The sequence below is a fragment of the Heterodontus francisci genome, chromosome 24, assembly GCF_036365525.1.
Source record: "Heterodontus francisci isolate sHetFra1 chromosome 24, sHetFra1.hap1, whole genome shotgun sequence".
NCBI lineage: Eukaryota > Metazoa > Chordata > Chondrichthyes > Heterodontiformes > Heterodontidae > Heterodontus > Heterodontus francisci.
In genome coordinates this window covers 61,099,963-61,124,201 of record NC_090394.1, presented here as the reverse complement: position 1 = coordinate 61,124,201, position 24,239 = coordinate 61,099,963, and the positions used below count along the sequence as shown (strand labels likewise).

Genomic DNA, 24,239 nt, shown 5'->3' with positions numbered 1-24,239 from the left:
ACCCACGTCCTCAGGCTCCACACACAGATTACCACTTTGGCTCCTAATGGGCCCTACTCTTACCCTGGTTATCCTCTTGCCCTTAATATACTTATAAAACGCCTTAGAATTTTCCTTTATCTTGCCCGCCAGTGTTTTTTTATGTCCCCTCTTCGCTCCCAATTACTTTTAAGTACCCCCCTACACTTTCTATACTCTTCTAGTGCCTCTGCTGTTTTCAGCCTCAAAGATCAGTGCTGGGGCTTCAGCTATTTACATTATTAATGACTTTATATATTAAGAAAGAGAGTAATGTACCCATATTTGCTGACGATACAAAGCTAGGTGGGAATGTAAACTGTGAGGACACAAAAAGACTGCAAAGAGATACAGACAGTGAGTGGGCAACAAGGTGGCAGATGGAAGGGAGAGATTATTCACTTGGTAGTAAGAACAAAAAAAACAGTATTTTTAAAAAAGATGTGAAACTTCTAAACGTTGACGTTCAGAGATACTTGGGTATATTTGCACAAGGAACACAGAAAATTAGCATGCAGGCACAACAAGCAATTAGGAAGACAAATGACATGTTGGCCTTTATTGCAAGGGGATTAGGGTACAAGAATACAGAAGTTGTGCTAAAATTGTACAGGGCTTTGATGAGACCACACCTGGAGTGCTGTGCGCAGTTGCAATCTCCATGTTTAAGGAAGGATAAATTGGCATTGGAAGCAGTACAGTGAAGGTTTACTAGATAGCCTCCTGGGATAAGAGGGCTATCCTATGATGAGAGGCCAAGTAAATTTGGCCTACACTCTCTGGAGTTTAGAAGAATGAGAGGTGATCTCACTGAAACATACAAAGATTCTGAAGGGGCTTGACAGGGTAGACAGAGAGAGATTGTTTCCCCTGCCTGAGGAATTTAGAACCCGGGGACACAGTATCAGGATAAGGGGTTGATCATTTAGGACTGAGATGAGGAGAAATTTCCTCAAAGGGTTGTGAATCCTTGGAAATGTCTATCCCAGAGGGTTATGGATATTGAGTATATTTAAGGCTGACATAGGCAGCTTTTTGTTTTCTCAGGGATATGGGGAGCAGGTAGGAAAGTGGAGTTGAGGAAGATGATCATCCATGAATGTACTGAATAGCAAAGCAGGTTCAAGGAGCTGTGTGGTCTACTCCTGCTCCTACTTCTTACGTTCTATGAAGTTGGGTGGTCAGCAGTTTAGTGAGAATAGGGTCGAGGGAGTAGGAGATGGGTCACAGACAAGATGAGCTCAGAGAGGGCACGAAGCAAGATAGGAGAGAAACTAGAGAAAGATGAGAGTTCAGGGCTAGGGCAGGGTGGAACTTTAGAGGAGGTTTGGGCCGGTAAGCTAGTAGAAGGGAAGGTGCAGCAGAGGCAGATGATGGATGGTCTCGATCTCAGTAATAATGAAATCCATGTGCTTCTCGCACTTAGGGGCAAGGGTGGAAGAGAAAGTGGATAGGGACTTAAGATGATGGTTTGCAGTAGAGAAAAAAAGCTGTGGGTTATCTTTGCATTCCAGGACAATCCTGGAATAGCAAGTAGTTTTAGCCAATGGCAGCAGGAGCCGATAATTTTTTATGTGGTCCAGCCAGGTCAGGCAGTGGATGGTTAAACCAGTTGTCCGCAATATTCTTTCAAGTCTGCAACTCAATCCTGTCTCTTATTGATTGGTTTGTTATGTCCAAATTTTGTGGACCTGGAGGTTTAGAAAGGAGTGGTATTTGTGCTGTTGCTTTATTGGTGGATAAATCCTAATCAAACCAAGATCTATTAGTATCAGTAGCTTCACATATAGGCAAAATTAATGGGAATGTTCATTTGAATGTTACGTGTAACCCCACCAACAAAAGCTTGGACACTTTTCTATGTTAAGATATCTTACACCTGGTGATTTCTTTATCTTCCTGCATTATTTGTTTCCCCTCATCTTACCTGTGTCAGTTCTTTGATACGTTTTTCTAGTAGTATTGGAAGTCCTTCAGGTAATATGGGAACCTGCTTTGGTATTTGTCCCACTGTTGAGTACTGTAACACAGGCAGAGGATCGCTGCCATCATCAAAATCGTTAAGGGGACTCCCAGGGGGTGAGTCATTCAGAAGACGTTCTAGGTCTATTTCTAGGTCTACAGTGCTGGCCACTTTCAGAAGATCACTCTCATTAGCAGATCCAATAAGTGAAAGCAGAGGGTCTGAAACATGAATGTTTATTGAGCTGCTATCAGTTTCGTGAGGGATGCCAGCCACAGTTTCAGAGGTGGGCAAGCTCTTCTGGTCCTCTCGTTTCTTCAAGGCTTCTTTCTCCTTCTCAAATTTTTTTAACATCTCTCTTACACCTAAGGCTCCAAGGTATTTTTTCTTTTTCTTTTTATCTTCTTTATGGACATTCAGTGGCATAAACCTAATTACATAAACATTAGATATCAGAGATGAGAAAAATAAAGGACAACTAGAATGAGATCAGTGTTTCATGTAAGATCTCCATTTTCTCAAGTTCATCGATAGGAGGACCAGAGCACTTTCATCAATTAAAATACTTATTAGTTAAGTGTTCACAAAGTTAGACAATACAAACATTATTTTACCTGAAGCTTTTGAACAGAATAAAGTGTGCATCATCACTAGGACAATCAAAATAGAAAGTCTACATTTGCAGCACTTGTAATAGAAGGCCTTGTGAGACACATTTATGGTTTCATTCAAGTAGCTTGAAATTTTAAATACTGGCCCTTAAATTCTGCAGAGGGATTTCTCTAATCCTGACATAATCATGGTAGGAGACTTGCAGAAAAAGCCATTTATATGGCTGAAGTTACAGCCAGATACCTGGGAGAACCCTGATGGAATTTCAGGGCCCCTTCTCTTAAAATATTAAGGAACAACAATTCCTAAAATATGAAAATAAAGATTCAGTATTTGCTTATATCATAATTGCTGGAACTTTTCAACATTCCTACCCATACAAATGTGGCCATTGTTTCCCCTGAAATCAGTTCTTTAAAAAAAAAGCTTTTTGATGTTTTAGGTGACAAGGGGTTTTGAACACTCTCCTTTCACTTCTGGGCCTGGCTCAAACACACCCTACTCAAAACTATACAAAATGAGATGGGTACTCAGAACCTAGTACTTAACCAAATATTTCAGAATATCACAGACTGTTAGGACAAGCTGCAGCTACCAACCGCGTCAACGGATGGCGGATAGCCAGAACAACCTCCGGGCATGGAGGCTAGCTGCGAAATAAGCAGGACCTCTCTTGAGGAATAAGCAGTCGTGGACTGCAGCGACAGGGTGTTTAGGCAGAGGTAAAGTAGAGGGTGGTGCCTCTACATCATTCAAACCCCCCCATAAACCTACTTTACAGCACCCTGTGACATGATGAGCAAGGGCCTCCATTCAGTAAGTCCTACCACAATACAATCCTTCAAACGGTGGATTAGCTGATGGCTGTGTAAGTGGATGAAAGGTTGCAGCAGGGCCTTGTCCTCAATTATACAGCTCGCTTGATCATTGAAACCAGGCAATGCCAAGACAGTGTAGGGTCAGCTGTATAACAGACCACTCACTCAAAGACACCATGTACAGGCCCTTCTACAGGTAGCAAATTTCCTCAAGCCCTTTGGCAAGAAGCTAGTGGCAACAAGGGGCAGGATCATGATAACTGGGAACTTCTAGTCACAACCTGCTACAAAGGCAATAATTATCAATTAACCGCTCAATTCTTATTTGAAGCAGAAAGGTGGTTCGGTGTTTGTAGCTGCGTCTGAGCAGCCCACTTTAAGATTAGCTCTGCTCACCTTACATGGGAAAGGGGCTAGAGAAAGGTGCCCTAAAAAAAAAAAGCCTACCTAGCTGGAAAACTGCATCCAGCGGGATCACCCAACAGTGGTCAAAACTCACAAAAACAAATCGAGACAGAATCTTGGAATATCAGGTCACTGATGGATAACTCAAAGACCTGAGAGACAAACAGCGATAGTAGCCTGCGAGCTCTGATGCCTAGACATTGACATAATCACCCTTAGCGTGACCCGTAGAGCAGACAAGGGAAAAAAAAAAAATCAAAGAATATGGAGGTGACGATACTTTCTTCTGGAAAGGGAAATCGAACAAACATACGAATTAGGAGCAGGAGTAGGCCACTTGGCCCTTCGAGCCTGTTCCACCATTCAGTAAGTTCATGGCTGAACTGATTACTCCACATTTCCACCTATCCCCGATAACCTTCCACCCCCTTGCTTATCAAGAATACAACAATCAACAATGGCTCCATGGCTGCCATTAGACTAGCTTTTAGTTCCAGATTTTATTAACTGAATTTAAATTTCATCATCTGCTGTGATGGGAAGAATGCAGAATTCATGGAGTCAGCTTTGCCATCAAAAATGAACTCATGAAGAGGCTCCATGAATTCTCTGTTGGGATCAATGGGTGTCTGATGACGCTCAACCTTAAGCTCAAAGGCAATCAATCTGCCACCCTCATCAATGCTTATGCATCTACCTTGAACTCAGGACGAAGTGAAAGAAACCTTCTATTCCAACCAGGATGCAACTCTGGTGGCTGTACCATCACAGTCAAAGATCATGCTTCTCAACGATTTCACTGCCAGCGTGGCGGACAGCCACGCCCTTTGGCTGAACGCCATTGGAAAGCTTGGAGTTGGAAAGTCCAATCTCAACAGTGTACACCTTCTTAGCCTGTACATTGAATGCAATCTTTTGGTCACGAACACCCTTTTCTGCCAAAAAAAAAGTTTCATGACATCCTGGCAACATCCAAGAACTAAGGGCTGGTACTTAATAGACTATGTGATAGGACCAGGGATCAAAAAGATGTACACACTACACATGCTATGGTTATGGCTGACAAATCCTGGACAGACCATTGACTCATTCCCTTGGTATTGGTTCCTTCTGGGGGCGCCTCAGACGTGACAGGCATGGAGAAAGTTCGAGGTTTCTGGCCTGTCAAACGAGACAAAGCTCAAGGAATTTCAACAACAAATCAACCATAAATTAAAGGAGCATATGGTCACACCATCGAGCAATGCCCAACATGACTGGCAATCACTGAAATCCATCATCACTCACACATACCAAGAAATCCTCGGACACACCATTAAAAGATACCAAGACTGGTTTGATGAGAGCGATATAAAAATATGCAAACTTGTCGAGTGGAAACGGAAAAGCATTCCAAACCTGACAACAGGACTCAAACTGCACAGAAAATCTTGCCAAAAAGACAGACAAAGCTGAAGTTCAAAGAACCTGCGATTTAAAGAATAGTGGATCGACAAGACTGAGGAAACTCAATTCCTTGCTGACATGCATGACATACATGCCTTTTTCAAGGCAAGCAAGGAGATCTTTGCACCCTCAACACATGGGCCAACATGGGTAAAATCCAAAGATGGCAAAACTTTCCTCAAAGACACGGACAGTATCAACACCTGCTGGAAAGAGCACTTTGCAGAGCTACTCAATCAGAACACTACAGTGGATATGCACCTCCTGAAGAAGCTCCCACATCGTACAATAAGTGACTTAGAACAATGATCCAACGCTCGACAAAGTGATAACTGCTGTCAATCAGATGAAAAACAGCAAAGCTTCTGGTCCTGACAATATCCCTGTGAAAGTACTGACAGTGGAGACATACAGATCTCTTGGATACATGACCTATTTGTGAAGTTCTGGCAGAATAAAGAAATTCCAAGTGACCTTACAGACACCATGACGATCACAATCTTCAAGAAAGGAGACACGTTGAACTGTAGCAACTAAAAGGGACATTGCATTGCTCTCAACTACTGGCAAAGTCTAGGAAATGTCTTAATTGCCTCTCACCAATTACAGAGGAGATCTTCCCAGAATCCCCGTGCAGCTTCCAACCTGCTACAGGAACAACTGACATGATTTCCAAAGCATACCAACTTCAGGCAAAGTGCAGAACATCCATTTGTATATGGTTTTCTTCGATCTCACAAAAGCCTTCGAGTCATTGAATTGAACTACCCTTTGGAAGGTGCTTCAACGATATGGACGCCCAGATAAGCTCACAATCACCATCCGTCTACTACATGACAATATGCAAATAACAGTACCATGCAATGGCTCCACCACAGATCCTTTCCCTGTCAAAACAGGCGTCAAACAAAGGGGTGTCACTGCACTAGCACTATTCTCAATCTTCATTGCAGCAACTCTGAAGCTTACTACTGATACCACACCTAGGTGGAGCCTAATAACTTATCACACTGATGGTAAATTCTTCAATCTCAAACTACTAAAGGCCAAAACCAAGACAACAACCAATTCTGTAAAAGAACTACAGTATTTTTTAAAAAAATTCGTTCATGTGATGCAGGCGTCGCTGGCTCGGCCGGTATTTATTGCCCAGCCCTAATTGCTCTCGAGAAGGTGGTGGTGAGCTGCCTTCTTGAACCTCTGCAGTCCTTGGGGTGTAGGTACATCAACCATACTGTTCGGAAGGGAGTTCCAGGATTTTGACCCAGTGACAGTGAAGGAAAGGCAATATAGTTCCAAGGCAGTGTGGCTTGGAGGGGAACTTGCAGGTGGTGATGTTCCCATGCATCTTCTGCTCTTGTCCTTCCAGGTGGTAGAGGTCACGGGTTTTGGAAGGTGCCAAAGGAGCCTTGCGGAGTTGCTGCAGTGCATCTTGTAAATGGTATATGCTCCTGCCACTGTGCATTGTTGAAGAGAGTGAATGTTGAAGGTGGTGAACAAGGCGCCAATCAAGTGGCTGCTTTGTCCTGGATGGTGTCAAGCTTCTTGAGTGTTGTGGGAGCTGCACCCGTCCAAGCAAGTGGAGAGTATTCCATCACACTCCTAACACTGCCTTGGTGGATAGGCACTGGGGAGACAGGAGGAGAGTTGCTTGCGGCAAAATTCCCAGCCTGTAACCTGCTCTTGTAGTCCCAGCATTTATGTTGCTGGTCCAGTTCAGTTTCTGGTCAATGGTAACCACCAGGATGTTCATAGTGGGGGATTCAGCGATAAGTCCATTGAACATCAAGGGGGGGGGGGGGGGGAAAAAAAGAGTAGATTCTCTCTTGTTTGAGATGGTCATTGCCTGGCACTTGTGTGGCATGAATATTACTTGCCACTTATCAGCCCAAGCCTAGATGTTGTCCAGGTCTTGCTGCACCTGGACAAGGGCAACTTCAGTATGTGAGGAGTTGCAAATGGTGAACATTGCGCCATCAGCGAACATCTCCACTTCTGACCTTATGATGGAAGGAAGCTCCTTGATGAAGCAGCTGAAGATGGTTCGCCTGGGACACTACCCTGAGAAACTCTTGCAGTGATGTCCTGGGTCCATGATGATTGACCTCCAACAACCACAACCATCTTTCCTTGTGCTCGGTATGACTCCAACCAGCGGAGAGCTTCCCCCCACCCCCCCTCCCCCCGATTCCAGTTTTGCTAGGGTTCTTTGAAGCCAAACTTGGTCAAATGCCGTCTTGACATCAAGGGCGGTCATTCTCATCTCACCTCTGGAGTTCAGCTCTTCTGTCTGTGTTTAGACCAAGGTTCAATGAGGTCAGGAGCTGAGTGGCCCTCTTAGAACTCAAACTCAGTGTCAGTTAGCAGGTTATTGCTGAGCACACTGATGGTGCACAAGTTTGTGCTTACTCTGAAGAAGAATTACAAAAAATAGTTGATGCATTCACTGAAGCCTATGACAGCAAGGAACTTGCCCTGAATACCAGGAAGACCAAAGTCTTCTACCAATCCACAGCAAATGTATCAAATCCAACGCCTTCAATTGAGATTCATTGTGAAGTTTTGGAAAATGTTCCCATATCTTGGTAGCCATCTGTCCCAAAAAGCTGACATTGATGAACATGTACACCACCGAATCCAATGTGCTAGCTCAACCTATGGTACATTACACATTTAAGTGTTTCAGAATCAAGATATCGGACACAACACTAAACTCAAAGTCTATCGGTAGTGGTTCTACCCATGCTTCTCTCCAGTGCTAAAGCTTGGACAATTTATAGATGCTATATCAAAGCCCTGGAACATCAACGCTGTCTTCCATTCTCAACTATCTAACCATAGCCAGAGAATCCCTTGCAATGGCTTCTCTTCCTGCTCCCGCACTGTTACCTCTGGTATCACCCAACGATCTATCCTTGGCCCCTCCACCTACTTCTCGTCTTCATGTAGCCCCTCGGCGAAATAATCCGTTAGCTTTCACTCAGCTCTACCTTACGACCACTTCTCTCGACGACTCTGCTGTTGCTAAATTATCAGACTGCTTATCCGACATCCAGCACTGGATGAGCAGAAGTTTCCTCCAATTTAAAACTGGGATGACGGAAGCCATTGTTTTCAGTCCACACTCTAAACTCCATTCCCCAGCTACCAACTCCATCTCTCTTTCCGGCAACAGTCTGAGATTAAGCCATTCTGTTTGCAACCTTGGTGTCATATTTGACCCAGAGATGAGCTTCCAACCACATAGGCATACCATCACTAAGACTGTATATTTCCACCTCCTTAACATAATCCGATTGTGCCCCGTCTCAGCTCATCTGCTGCTGAAACGCTCATTCATGTCTTCTTCACCTCTAGACTTGACTATTCCAACGCATTCCTGGCTGATCTTCCACACACTACCCTCCGTAAACTTGAAGTCATCCAAAACTCTGCTTCCTGTGTCAAGTCTAGAGGTGAAGATGACATGAAGCTCTGAAAAACCCTCCCTACACCGCTCCAAATCATTTTCCTCCTTTAAGATGCCCCTCAACACCTATCTCTTTGACCAAGCTTATGATCATCCGACCTAATATCTCCGTTCGTGGCTCGGTGTCATACTTAGGTTTATAATGCTCCTGTGAAGTGCTTTGGGATGTTTTATGTTAAAGGTACTACTCAAATTTAAGTTGTTGTTGTCTTAGAAGGATCTTGTGAATTAAGAGGGATGACAAAAGAACAAACATGAGTGTCCTCCAAGACACAGATATGCCAAGTATAGAGGCTATGATAATCTCACATCAGCTGAGATGGACGGGACGTGTCATTAGAATGCCCGACTGAAGTCTGACCAAACAGTTGCTCTACTCAGCTATGCCAGCCAACCCATTTCACAATGGAGCCACAGGAAACATTTCAAAGACAATCTCAATGCCTCCATGAAGGCTTGCTCTATTATCAACACATGGGAAGCTGATGCCCAAGCGTGACCAAAATGGCAATCCATTATCAAAAACGGTGTCAAGACCGTCCAATCAACAACAGAAAAGAGAGAGACCAGCAAGAGAGACGGAAAGAGAGGGCAGCTGCTCCAGCCAACAATCTGCCATCACCTCTACCGGCCGATAGCCTTGCAGGCACTCCCAGTGAGGACATGGTTAAGATAGAACTCATAAGCCATTTGCGACCTTACAGCCAACACTGACATCTAAGGAAGTTGTTTTTGAGGGCAAGACTCCTTTTTAAGAGAAATTCCACCCACAGCATGCACTAACTCTGGGTGAAAGGAATGGACAAGCAACTTGCTAAGAGCAGCACCAAAGTGTATTGCTGTGACTTGTCTGATTTCCCACATCTCCCATGAGGCAGTATTAATGGCCTCTGCTGTGACTCAGATCCAGTATGTAGAAAATCATGCTCATGAACTAGCATCTTAACATGTAACACAGCATAGCATATTGGGGCTCCAGTGTACTGTGCCATCTTTTGTTTATATTTCAACAATTAGGGGATTAAACCACAAGAGAATCAATCGCACTTTCCTTCATTCTGTCTCCAGGTTTGGGAGGGCGATAGGAAAGATAAATCATTTGACTTTAGTACAACCAAAGCACAATATCTCTTGCCTGAAACAAAATTGCTACAAATAATCAGCAGGCCAGGCAGCATCTGTACAGGGAGAAACAGAGTTAATATTTCATGTTAATGACTTTCCATCAGTACTCAGATCAGGGTCATCAACCTGAAACATTAGGCTAAATTTTCAATTGAGGTCAGGGTCTGTATTGAGGCGGGCGGGCAATTTGGCACTGCCAGCCGTCGTGTGAGTTCTCCTCCATGACCCTGAGCCATTTTCAAAGTGGCCGGGTCAGGATTGGATTGGCTGCCCGCCAACATGTGGGTAGCCAATTATCTGCAAATTAATTTAATTAAGGGGCCTATTAAGGCACCATTCCTGTGCTGACTGAAATTTCCAACGTGGTGGGCTCAGGGTGGGAAGGGGACTGTGAATGTTCACGTGAAGTGCCCCATCCTCCCACAGCCGTAATGGTCACTGGGGCATAGCTGCAGCCACTGGCTGTCCCCTGGAAGGGTTGCCCCTCCAAATCGTGCCCAGGCAGCTGTGGCCATTTTAAACATCAAAACAAAACTTACCTGGACTTCTCCCTCTCTCCATCTTCCAATTGGCAGCTCCCACCTCGGCCAATGCAGCTGTCAATCTGAGTACTGGAGGGGCTCCCACTGGCCTAAATGGACTGCACGTCTGCTCTCCACCCGTTAATTGGTTCCCCATTTCAAAATAGTAATGGGTGTGTCTATAACCATGTGAGATCAGGACTCGGAACTCACCCCCATATCAGGTTCCTGACCTCAATGAAAATTCAGCCCATTAACGCTGTTTCTGGCTTCAGAGATACAGCCAGACCTGCTGAGTAGTTCCAACATTTTGTTTTTATTTCAGAGTTCCAGCATCTGTATATTTTACTTTTATAATATCTCTCAAGTTGACCAGCAAATTAAAAGGTTGGCATTTCCAAAGCAATACTGAAGCATCGTTAGTGCTGTGTTAATCCTCTTTCATGAGTAGACCCTTAAAACGCCACATGACGTACCCAGCCTGTTTGGAAATTTTCGCTTTTTGAGATTTCTTCTCTTTCTCATGTCCATCTTCTTTTCTCCTTTTTTTCATCTTTTCATTACCTTCTTTTAATTTCCGTTTCTTTCAAAAACAAGAGGAATATCAAAACTGAACTAAAGCATCAACAGAGATACTAAACTTAACACACGATGCAGATCATTGAAATCAGCCTGAATGGTTCTTTACGATGCATGCAAATATCAGTTGTGGCAGTCATTTCAGCTAGATTTTAAAATAAGCATTATGGTTAGGTATTCATCTGGTTTAGATTAAAATGACGTTAAATTATATACCTCGCACATAGATTTGCACATCCTGCATATAAATATTAATTCAATCTTGATACTACTGACAGGTCCAGTCTTTGGGTAAATTGGTTCTCTAAGTTTTCAGCTGATTTTTAAAAAAATGTATTTATGGGATGAGCGCGTTGCTGGCAAAGCCAGCATTTATTGCCCATCCTAATTGCCCTCTAGAAGGTGGCAGTGAGCTGCTTTCTTGAACCACTGCAGTCTATGTAGGTACACCTATAGTGCTATTAGGGAAGGAGTTACAGGATTTTGATCCAGCAATAGTGAAGGAACAGTGATATAGTTCCAAGTCAGGATGGCGTGTGGCTTGGAGGGGAACGCAGCTAGTGGTGTTCCTGTGCGGTTGCTGCCCTTGTTCTTCTAGGTGGTAGAGTCATGGGTTTGGAAGGTACTGTCGACGGAGCCTTGGTAAATTGCTGCAGTGCATCTTGTAGATGGTGCACACTGCTGCCACTGTACACTGGTGGCGAAGGGCATGAATGCTTAAGGTGGTGGATAGGGTGCCGATCAAGTGGGCTGCTTTGTCCTGGATGTTATCGAGCTGCTCAACTGTTGTTGGAACTGCACTCATCCAGGCAAGTGGAGAGTATTCCAGCACACTCCTGACTTGTGCCACGTGGACAGTTGACAGGCTTTGGGGAGTCAGGTGGTGAGTTACTCGCTGCAGGATTTCCAGCCTCTGACCTGCTCCTGCAGCCATATTATTTATATGATTGTTCCAGTAGCCATATTATATGATTGTTGCAGTTAAGTTTCTTGTCAACTTCCAAGATGTTGATGGTGGGGATTCAGCGACAGTAATGATCTTGAATGGCAAGGGGAGATGGTTAGATTCTTTCTTGTTGGAGATGGTCATTGCCTGGCATTTATATGGCACGAATGTTACTTGCCACTTAACAGCCCAAGCCTGAACGTTGTCCAAGTCGTGTTGCGTGTGGACATGGACTGCTTCAGTATTTGGGGATTTGCGAATGGTATTGAACACTGTTCAATCATTAGCAAACATCCCCACTTCTGACCTTATCTTGGAGGGAAGATCATTGTAGAAACAGCTGAAGATGGTTGGGTCTAGGACACTAACCTGAGGAATTCTTGTCGCGATGTACTATAATGGTGAAAGAAACATTAAATCTATATTACAGAAACAAAGTTCCTAAATTAGAAGTAGCTGCATCACTGAGATATAATCATTTCACAATAATAAAAGTACAATTTCACACAAAGAAAACAAATAATCCAATACATAAAAAGTTCCCACTTTGTTGTTAATTTCTCAGTTCCTACTATCTTGTAATGAATTCATATATTTCTAAAACTTTGCTACTTTTATGAAAGTGCCTCTGTGTTTTGTTAAATATATTTTTTGAGCATTCATTTTTGAAAGATGGAATAAATGTTAAACTTTGGGGATTTCAAAGGGGTCATATAAAGGCCACTTGACTCAGTCTCTTGAAATTTCTTTTTGAAAAAAAGGAACACAGAGAGGTCTTGTCAGGAAAACAAACCTTTCCGGGAAACCACCTGACTTCCAGCTCAACAAACAGCAGAGAACTTTGGACACCTGGAGAAGTTGTTTACAAAGAAGTGACAGGTCAAGATTAATGGAGGTCAAAAGGTTGACCTGCTGTTGCTGGTTTTGCTTTTGAATTGTTTTGGGTTAGGGTTGAACCGTATAAAAAGGAAGAGAATTTCCAAAGAAGACGACCACAACCTAGTTCAAATTTCCAGCACCCCATCAAAAGAACTTGGTAAGTCCACTGTATTAACTCATCGCGCCTCCTGTCTCTGAATAAAAGCCTGCTAAATGAATTCTCAACGATGCCTGAAAAGAACTGTTCTAAAAGATCCCAGTGACCCGTCTACATGCACTCGAGGCCCGAATGTATGCCAGTTTTGGAACACAACATATCTCATCTTCAAGAATGAAGTATTCAGCCCAGGTATTTTTTTGTCTGTAATAGAGCTCTAAAACAAAAAGCCCTTGATTTTTCCGGTTAACCGGTGTTTGTGTGTGCGCGCGAGTGTGAGGGCGCTACGGTAAAAAGGAAACTTTAATATTTCAATCTGTGTGTTGATGCTTTACTTCATTAATGGTTAAATCTTGTTTTATAATAAACTGATAATTTTTTTAATTGCTGAAAATACAGACATGTTGACGAAGCTTTTCATCTTGCACTTAACAGGATAATACACAATAACAATATATGTAAGGGAAAATAACAACTTATACTGCATGAGGAGAGACTGGTGATTGGTTGGCAAATGAACTCTGATTGATAGAGGCGTTGCCATGGAGAATGCACCAGTTTACAGTGACTGAGAGGTAACTGCCAAGCTTTGTTTAAAATTCAAACCAGGCAGCTTGTCTGATTGGTCAAGGAATCGCCCTGAGAAATGAACCAGCGAATGGCTGTCACCTATTTTGTTCAGCTGAAACAGGCACAATGTGTGTACATGTTCTTTGCAAACAGAAAGAACAGGGCCTTCTATATTAATAGATGTAGCTTCCAGTATTCCATTGCGAGCCCTGACAATCTTAAATTAGTTGTCAGCGTAACTCTTAGCACGCAGCAGATTATTTAGCAAATGTTGTCTAATCGTGGAATCACATCAAATGTTGGACACTGTATTTTCAGTTTTGCAAGCACGGGCTAGTTGGGTACGGCCTGTACTTTGCCCGTTGAGAACAACGGAAGGGACATGTTGTTTGATACGATCTGCCAATCTTTGGGGGGTGGGGGGTATGGCTTATATACCTAGCATCACACTGGCGTCGAAATTCACATACCACATTACTCATTTGTGTGATAGGCAGGACATCCTTTCGGCTTGACGGCAGCATCCTGCTAGTGGCGAAAACCACACGTGTTGCTACTGCATAGTAGCAGTGTGAAACAGCTTGCTTTACCTGTTGCTCAAATTTTGGGACTGGACCCACTAAGCCATGGCTGTCTCTTAAAATACATAAAATATACTTTAAAATAATTGAAACTGAAAAACATATAGGGCCCAGAGAAGAGCATGGGACAGTGAATTGCCCTAGCAAAGAGCCATATAGACATTATCAGAATGACTGCCATCTGTACTCTTTATCTTCTACAGTTGTTTTTAAATACTTAAACAAGCACCTTTTAAAAAAGATCAAAGGATATGGGGAGAGGGCAGAGAAATGTGTTTAGAGTTACTGGTTCCAGTTGAACATGTAGCTTCTCCTTCTGTGCAGTTAGTTATATGGTTCTCTGATCTTATGTCAATATTGATCAAATACAATTTGTTGGAAATCCTGGCAAATTTTTTCTTAACAAATGTCAGATTGAACTCAATATGACATCCGCAATTCGAAGGTGCTGAAAGACTACAACAAAACAACCACAAAGAATGTAGCACTTAGCAATTCAGTGTTATCTCACCTTTGGAGACTTCGACTTTTTCTTGTCCTTTATAAAATCTTCATCCCCATCTGATTCAGATGCTTGACGGAATTGCAATGTTCCACTATTGATGTAAAAACCACCCAGCTTAGTGGTCAAGGAGGCTGGAACAAGTTCATCGTACTAGAACAGCATAAAGGAGGATGTTATTAGGTGGGATCATGATTGACAAGGCATATTATTGAAAGGTGTACTAATGATCTGTTCCCTCAGAAAAGACATTACTTTTTTTTTAAATAACGAATTGACAAGGCTGAAGAAACATTACTTGCTGTCACTAACTTTACTTGCTGCATATAGTGTCATGGGCTGAGTGCTTCATAAACTGCAGTACTACTGAGAAACTCTAATGAAATCACACACCATGGACAATGAAACTATAACTCACTGAAAAGTTGAAATCTAGAGGTCAGCAATCAACATACTCCCAGCCAACTGTCATAATATAGTCTAAACAGTGAAATTCTTGGTTGGCTGCCTTAACCATTCACATCTACTTTGCTGCAGAATTTTGCTTTTTGTTTTTGCCCCTTTAACATTTTTCATATCTCTGCCAACTGTTGGCATTTTGTGACTGGAGATGGTGATATATGCACTGTAATGGAAATCTTTTCCTTGTATCGTGACCCAGGTGACAGTGATATAGGGAAATTAATTTAGTAGAAAGATACAAGGCTAATTCCCATTTTATAATACATCTGTAATGCCAAATCTACTGTGAAAAGATATACTAGCATTTTCAATCAGGAACATTATGGCATTTTTGGTAGGATTGGAGTGTCTAAAATTTATAAAATATGCTGCCTTTTTAGTTATTACACTAATAAAAGAAAGCTCTTCCCTGGTAAGAAAAATTGGATGTTTAATTCCTGCCCAACAGAGATCAAACATTTAGTTCTACAAGTGAATGTACTTTTTCTCTAAACTGAATAGTGATTTTGAAATTTAGTACTGAGTGAACATTGCGCAGTCCTTTGCCAGTAGTGAATTTGAAAAAAATTACACACATATTGTCAGACTGGCATCCAGAGTCAGAAAGATACCAATTCCTGTTGATTTTTTGGAGCAACGTTACAAAAATCAAGCACATTGTCTGAAATGTTAGCTAAGTATTGGGTTTTTGAATTCTGTAAAAAGTAGCTAATGGATTAAAAACCAGCTTTATTCACAAAATACTTCAGTTAATTTTTTGAAAATTGAAAAAAGAGCAAGGTAGGTGAACTAAGCAAAATCAATTCAAATACAAACAAACATTCTGTATGATTTATTCAATGATTGGCAGCTCTTTTTGGATTTTACAGATTGTTATTTAAATTATGGTAATTATTTTGAAGGTTTTTTTTTTCAAAACTGGTATGTCTGAAACCTCCAAAGAGAGTTAGATAGGCCAGATAACTTCCATAGCTTGTGAGCTAAATGGTAAAAAGATGACTTTTTATTACAATGAAGGAAGGGTCAAATTTAACAATTATTGCAAAGATTGTTATGCTACTATTCAGTGTTTAATCATTGATTGGCATTTAAAGTCAAACTTTAATGAAGTATTAAACGAAAACAGAAAATGCTGTAAATAATCAGTAGGTCAGGCAACATCGGTGGAGAGAGAAACAGAGTTAACATTTCATGTTGATGACCTTTTATCAGATGGAAGTATTATTTTGCTTTCTTCCAAAGACAAGGAGGATCCTGTGAAGGCAGAGTTATTAATACCTTAAATGGCAAGATTTTAAATGGAGTAGATGAGCAGCGGGATTTGGATATGCAGATACACGGGTCATTAAAAAGAGGTGGCAGCAAAAGTATATAATGCCAAAAAAAGGCAATCTGAATTGCTTTCTTCCTGGAGGGATGGAATGCAAAAGCAAGGAGATATTAGATTTACATCAACCTTGGTTGGAATATCGTGTACAATTTTCTGCACCCCACCATAAGGGGTTAAAAAAGTGCAATAGAAAAGGTGTTAGAAAATGTTACCAAGCATGAGCAGTTATAGTTCTGAAGAACTGACAAGGTTAAGGATCGGTGTGATAGAAGTTTCCAAGATAATGAATGGTCATGATGAGGTAAAAAGTTCTGTATGATATTATTTCTATTGTTCAGTGACATGGTAACAAGAATATACAAATTTTAGAAAACAAGAACAATTGAATGGAGGTTCGAACAAAATTTATACCGAGGGAATGTGGTATGCTCTGTCACAAACTGTTGAAGCAAAGCCTTTTAAAAGGGAATTAGAAACAGAGGATTATTAAAGAGTAGGATATTGAGCACGAGATAGGATTTGACAAAGTGACTCATGAGGTAAAGAAGGTAAAGACTTTATTGGCCAAAAGGACTGAATCTTTAACATAATATTCTCTTGCTTCTATACGCCTTCCTTCAAAATCACCGCTATTCCCTATTTTAGTCAAAAGGTTAGAGAGCTGCCATGGGAACCATATATGCTTGAATGATGTGTTTGAAGCCCCAAGCATAACTAATGCACTCCATCAATCAGTGCTATTCAGTTGAGGTTATGGGCTGAGGTCTGTAAATAACAAGCCCCAAAAGCTCATTGCTTCTAAGGGAATAGGTAGTGGGTTATATGAACACATCAGTATCTACAAATCAAGAGTTTATATTTTTGATATATACTGAACATAGACCTGTACAACAAATGACCACAGTAATGTACCAACGAAGAAACAACTAGATGTGCTCTGGGAATAGAAAGGACTGAGAGATAGCGTAGGTGGTGTTTATCTATCAAAAAGGGATAAGCTTGCTTGCTTTTACTTTGTTCATAGAAATTCTCAAATTATATGATTTTAAGTCTTACAGGAATAAAAATAATTCCCAATGAGGTTTTGAATATTCTGTTCATTACAGTCAAAGTTCTCCCACCTCCCCACCAGATGCAAGCATTTTCTTTTTTAAACTGATTAAAAAACAGCCAGGGCAAACTAACATATCACCCAAGGCACTGCACCATGCCAACTATAGAAATATTTCTACAATTCAAGCGCCCACCACTTATAGCAGACATGGTAATTAGATGCAATTTGCCAGCTATATGTGATAGGTCACTGTAATGTGGTAGCAATAATATCAAAAAGCAATTTTGATTCCTGTTAGTTGGCTTTGAGCATATGCTATGCAGAAGTTTTATTTTCCAGTTAAAAACTGCCAGAGAGTGGACAGTTAAAAATATTAGTGCTGCTTTTCAAGAGTAAGTCAGCTTCCTCAGTCTTTATCTCCTCTCTGGCTTTTTCTTTATTTAAGAAAACTCCATGAAAAGAATAGGAGAGAACAGGAGAAAAATCTGGAGGCAGTGTGTGGGGATACTAAACATGCATTGTAAATTGCAGAAGGGAAGTGAAGTCTGCTTAAAAATGCCTTTTATTTAAACCAGTGCACCTTAATGAGGTACAAACTATGAGAAACACAGCAATTTCTGCCCGAAATAAACCAAGCCATTAGGACGCTTTTGGCAACTTTGAAATTGACGCTAATGCAAATTGTTAATGGTCATTGCTTTCGGGTCGATATAAACGACTAGCCATTTTAATCAAATACTTTAAATGATGAACTGCACCAGCAAAAACAACTATGACAAACTGATTACATCAGCCAAGCTGTCTTTATAGAACCAGTTATTCTCTTTTACCATCTGTGCCTTCTAACATTAATATGCATCAATGCTCTTTCTCACCTAGGTAACTGGCATTATACTACACCATGTTTCTTTCATATGCAACTTCAAACCATCTAGGTTCAACAAACTGGATTGTCTCAGGCTCTTTCTATAATTATGAGAAATTATTTTGTCTCCCATGCAATGTCATTTATGACACCATGCACAGAAAATGCCCAACTACCAAAGAATGTTAAATGTCTCACAGGTACAGAAAGTACCTTGATGATACAAAGACTGAAAACTCTTCCAAACACATTGCTTCTCAATTTATTTTACCCTAACTTTATGCACAAAACGCATAAAGAAGTGTCACAAAATTGTTGACATTCTGTAGCAAGAACCACACAATTAGAAGCCCTATTAAAAGAAATCCAAGGAGTCAAAACTGATTTCTGTGCATAAAATTGAGCATCTTCTCTGTTTTCTCACTGATCTCTCAATGGAAGGGTTGAAAATGTTGTCTGAGGTAATGAAAGGAAGGAAGGAAAGCAGGATCGAAAGAAGGGTGGAGCTTTCACTTATATTATGTTTCTCATTTCCTCAGGACATCCTTAAGTGCTTCACAGCCAATGAATTACTTTTGAAGAGTTGTCACTGTTGCTTATAGACAGTACTAGTTAATTGCTGTTACTTACAGCTTCTGAGTTATCTATAAATGGGTCAGTTTCATCATATCCATAACCCATGTCGATAAGATCTTGGATGCGATCCTTCCTCCGCTTCTTTGGGCCCTAAAATGTAAAAACTATACATGAACAGACATCATTAATTGTAATGGTGTTATTTATTTATTCATCCATTCAAATCAGTCCCTACTCCAGTTCCATGCAGTTAAGGCAAGTCAACATTACTCCACCAAGTTCTGAATGATGTTCTACTGCGTCAACTTCAATCTCTTTGTTCAAGAGATGAAGAGAGCCTTTGGCTCAGTGGTAGCATTTCCACTTGAGTCAGAAGGTGCAGGGTTTGAACCATACTCCAGTCCCAGCAAGCAGAGACCGGAGCTCTGGCTCTGAATTGTGGGTTGACGCAAGTGGGGGACTCATGTTCAGTGGGTGTGGGTGCCACCCCACCGCCTCAATGTATGGATTGAGAGAGCCCATCAAATTCTCCTACTGCATACAACTAACTGTCATATCGTCTGACAGAAGATGGTTATGACCATGGAAGGTGGCTTGTTAATCAGCTTGCAAATCCTTCCACTACTACATGGTATTCTCCAAGGAAAGAGCGTGAAGATTCGAACGCAATTCGAGATGAATAACTGTCAGAAAGGTCCAACAAGTTGAGAATTAACCTAGGAACTGAACTGCCTCCAGCAACAGATCATTGGTTAAATACAGTGATTTCTGCCCTTACTAAAATTTGACTGCTGTTATGTTCATGTCACTTTTATTTGAGAGTTGTATTTCTAACAGTTAACTGCTTAATAACAGTAAACGGCATGGGACTTGCTGCACTTTTGATTAGTTGTTTTGTCAGTAATTAAAAAATAAATGTGTTTTCTGCAATAAAAAAAAACTATTGTTACATCTGCAGTTCACCATTACCAGAGCTTGTCAACAGGCTACTGACCCAAATTTGCATTTCAAATATTCATGACAGTAAGCATTGAAATCTGTGGGAGGTTAACACGATGGGCAGCTGGCGCATACGCCAAAAAAAAAAAAAGTTGCTATACTTTTGGTGCAGTCACGTGGCAGTTGATGAAGGGCAGAGGCAGGTCGGCTGATGAGTACATTGTAAACTGGAAGAAACATTTGCCTTTTTATTACATGAACGGGAATCTTCAAAAAGTAGATGTAGTAAGGATTACATAATTGCACCAACTATAGCATTGGGAGGAGGGAAGACAGGTTAAAAGGCTGCTGACAAGGGACATACATGTGTGTTCATGTGTGATCTTGAAAATTAAACACAGCAGTTTCAAAAATAGTCCACTGCAAGTGAACCATAACCCCATTGTGTGCTTATAAACCTACTTTATTTTGGCCATTGTGTTTCCCCAATCACTGAACTTGCCATTATGCATTGGTTCAGATGAAATACAGTCTGGTGTAGGGATAAAGCTACAAAGACAACTTATAATCTGATGACAACTTGATTTTAAATATGAACCTCCACTTTCATTGAAAGATCTGTTGGGGTGGAAAGATTCTAAAACGAGTCCTATTTGATATATAGTTTTTGGATAGCAACATGCCCAATATTAAAAAACTTGGCAAACAGGTTTAGCTGTGCAGCATTGCAGATTTAACTTTTTTTTTTAAATAAGTTTTGATTTTGAAAGTTTTGAGTGCAATGAAAATTCAAGTAAAATTGCCTGGAGGAAGTTAGCTTACAAAATAGAGGAGCAGCAAAACAACCTTTTCAATTACGCAATTAATTTATCTGTTTGATAATGTAGATATGAAAAAATAAGCAGGACTCACATATTTTTCTTCAAATTTCTTAGCCAAAGCCTCAATTTCTTCCCTTTTGTCATCATTAAAAGGAGCATCAAAATGTTTAGCTGCATCTTTCTAAATAAAAAAAAATCAAAATCAGCACCATGGATAGAACATAAAAATAATAATTGCGAGACAATCTTAAAGGATAAAGATTTTTCTTCAATTTCTGCTCAGTTTTCCCCATCCTTCACACCATTCCTTACTGAGAAGAGGAGGATGCCCAATGCAGCTCTAGAATCTGCCACTAGGAGGTGCATGCGGTCTTTGGTCATTGTAGGGCCTAACCTGCCAATAAAAGTGAGATGTAACAAAGACCATCATGTTACTCACATCAGTTGATTGCACGAACTTTCTCTGAAACTCGGAGCATCTCGTACATGCACTGCATTGTGTCATGTATGCCCTGGTGCGCACATTTCTTTGCTTTGAAACTTAAAACACCTCAAAGTGGAGCATGTAGAGGTTTTTAAACGGAGATAATCCTATTGGATACACTATACCTACCTACCAGCATACTGCCTACCAATCCAAGACGTTAAGCTATATGGCAGTAGATAGGACAAAAGGCCAGTGGAAACTGGATTATAAAAAGGTAATATGTTGGCTCTTCCTGTCACACAGAAACTGAAACATTGGTTTGACAACAGATTCCCCTGGGTAGGTTTCGATGGAAGGAAAATAGAGATGTACCTGCTTAGATGTGATGGCTCTATGTTCATATTTTCAGTGCACCTTTACATCATTATATATGTAAGCCTGGCATAAAAATCTTAGTATAATGCACTGTGTCCAAACAAAATAAGACCGACTAGATTATGGCCAACAATGGATGCACAATACATGTGCATTATCAAGAACTGCAGACATTAGGATCTACAGAATTCCCATCTTATTAAAAAACCCTGCAGATTATGGGTATGCAAAATAAATATGTTCAAGAACATAATCATTTTCAACAGTCTGCAGCGCTCTCAACTTTGTGCCAAGAACACTAATTTCTAACAGCAGGCTAGTACAACATGCAAAGTTTATGAATTTGCAATTAATTTTATGAAAACATGCAAGTGAATGGCTGTTTAGGGGCTTGGAGTATCAAAATGTACAGAAGTGCAATATTATATTAAAAAAACTATCTGCTGTCTGCACAAAGGTCTTTCTTCTGCTATGCATGCACTAGCTTCCTTCCAGAATTGGGAAAACCAGTTACAGCACTACCCTCACTATGCAGTAAGAAAAATAACCATTCTGTACCTGGCAGCATAACGAAAGATGCTACATACCAATCAGAAGTGACCAGAAAGAAAGAAAGGTTTTTTTTCTTCTCTTCTATTTTAAGTACCTGTGCCAATCTAGTCCTCCAAAGCTACGGGGCACTGATAAATGAAATGCAGTGAAATACATTTCTCACAACAAGTTGCATACAAAAATACACAAACTCCACAAAGGAAAATTCAACCATGGTAATAAGCACACTGGAAGATTATGTATTTAGCTCTTCATACTTTGCTAAATACACATGTGGTACTACAGTACAGCAACGTTAAAACAGTTTGAACAAACACACAGTATTCAGATACCACATGAATCACTGCTCACCTATTTCAGTATGGTATCTCAAGAACCAAGTGCCGAACCAGAGGAACCAGGGAATATATGCACTGTGCACATATGTCAGTTCAGCTCACAGGAGAAACAACCACCCAAACTGGGACTGCTTAAAAAAATTTTTTTTTTTTTTAAGGCTCAATAGTAAGGTCAGAAGATCAGTTCAGCAACTTGCAAGAGTCACTGATCTGAGATATACCTCTGTGAAACGGGAGTACAGCTGTAAAATGTCCTTAACTGTAGAAAGCAGTGAGCTGTATTAGTATTAACAGCTGAGATCAATAAGGATTTATTTACAGGGTTCCATTTAATGGATCAGCATTCAGTTCAAGCCCTGAATGCTGCCAATCTTTTCCTCAGGAAGTCAAAACAACCAGATAGTTATGTACATAATTATGTTTATAGTATAAAACATATCTTAAAATCCTATTTTTATGCTTTTACACCTTTTAATATCCTACATTTCAAGTGCTATTAACAAGTCACAACTTTCAGATTTGTCACTTTTTTCTGAAGATTTTATGCATCAATTATTTTACCCTGTTACTGTTTCTTTCTGTAGTTTCTAAAACTCTCATACTTTTCAATATCAGATTGTTGCTCAAAAACATCTCTAATGCAGAAGAAATTTAACACCTGAATGTATGCAGCCAGACAATACTCCCAGAAAAAAAATACGCACACAGAAACACACACAATAATTAACTTTCCCATAAACCTGGTAATGCAAACAGGTCCTGCCAAGTATTACAACAGGTCTTTCAGATCCTACATCATAAAAATGATATACCCACTTCCTTTCCATCAAGCAATACTACTTTCACCTTCAAAAATGGGAGCACAAAACACCTACATTAAAAAGTCATTAGATATAGCCTGAATAATAACCAATATCAGGTGTTCAAGGCATGAATGCAATACCAGATTTCAAATGCCAAACAGAAAGAGAGCGTCTTGCAATTTGTGATATTATCTATGTCCTAAACTGGGCTAATTTCTGGTAATTCACATACAAGTATCCATCATCCTTCACCCATACCCCATCACTATTATCTACTTAAAAGTTTTCATCACACTTATAACTCTCCAGTGTTATAACTCATTAAATAACCAACAAAACACAATCAGAGCACATTAAAAAACACTGGTCATGTCTTGCCGCTTTTTCTGACCTTGAAATAACCTTGATAGGTGACTGAGATAATGAAAGAAGCCAAGCAGCAGACATCCAGAGAAACTTTCAACAACAATCTCTAATTAATCTCAAGACTTACTTAGATCACCTCTCCAAAGAGATTACCTAATCAGTGCTCTTAAAGGGATAGGCCAGGTTAACATCCAATAACAACTAACATTTACATTGTGAAACACCTTTCTCTGTTAAAGGCACTAAGAAATTTAAACAAAAGATGTCAAGTGAGAGGAGGAGAGATTAGGAAGGGGGACCAAAAGCAGGGGGTGGGGTCTTAAAGGAGGAGAGGTATGGGAAGCAGTAAAGGGGCTTGGGAGAGAATTCCAGAGCATGAAATCTCAGTAACCGAAGAAGTTGTGACCATCAATGGTTGTGTGAAGGAGGTTGAAATCAAAGGAAGAGAGAGCTGAAGGAAGTTAGAGAGGGGGACACCTTGACAGTATTTAAACACAGGGATGAGAATTTTAAATTTGAAATGTTGACAGATAAGAAGCCACTGTAGGTCAGCAAGAATAGGGGTGATGGGCAAAAATGACAGTGCAGTTGGCATACAGGCAGCAGAGTTTTGGATAAGCTGCAGTTTACGGAATATGAAACATAAGTGCGCATTGGACTAATCGAAGCTGGGAGGTGACAAATGCATGGATGAGGTTTTCAATGGCAGATGGGATAAACAGTACAACTGTGCACTCCAT

At 40.6% G+C, this 24,239-nt stretch overlaps 1 protein-coding gene across 7 annotated transcripts in view; it reads right to left on the bottom strand.

Moving 5' to 3' along the window:
* The window catches only part of LOC137383451 (ubinuclein-1-like), a 98,265-nt gene that overhangs the window by 66,574 nt on the left and 7,452 nt on the right, over positions 1 to 24,239 (bottom strand). For 3 of the 7 annotated variants that reach the window (XM_068056362.1, XM_068056367.1, XM_068056364.1), the window contains exons 2-7: positions 20,730 to 20,819; positions 18,933 to 19,028; positions 14,601 to 14,744; positions 12,272 to 12,295; positions 10,854 to 10,960; positions 1,946 to 2,411 (exon numbers count right to left, since the gene is read on the bottom strand). In XM_068056362.1, coding sequence (XP_067912463.1) covers positions 1,946 to 2,411; positions 10,854 to 10,960; positions 12,272 to 12,295; positions 14,601 to 14,744; positions 18,933 to 19,028; positions 20,730 to 20,819 — 927 coding nt within the window. Of the gene's footprint in view, positions 1 to 1,945; positions 2,412 to 10,853; positions 10,961 to 12,271; positions 12,296 to 14,600; positions 14,745 to 18,932; positions 19,043 to 20,729; positions 20,820 to 24,239 lie in introns of those variants that run through there. The other 4 variants (XM_068056363.1, XM_068056366.1, XM_068056368.1 and 1 more) reach the window with 3 other exon arrangements.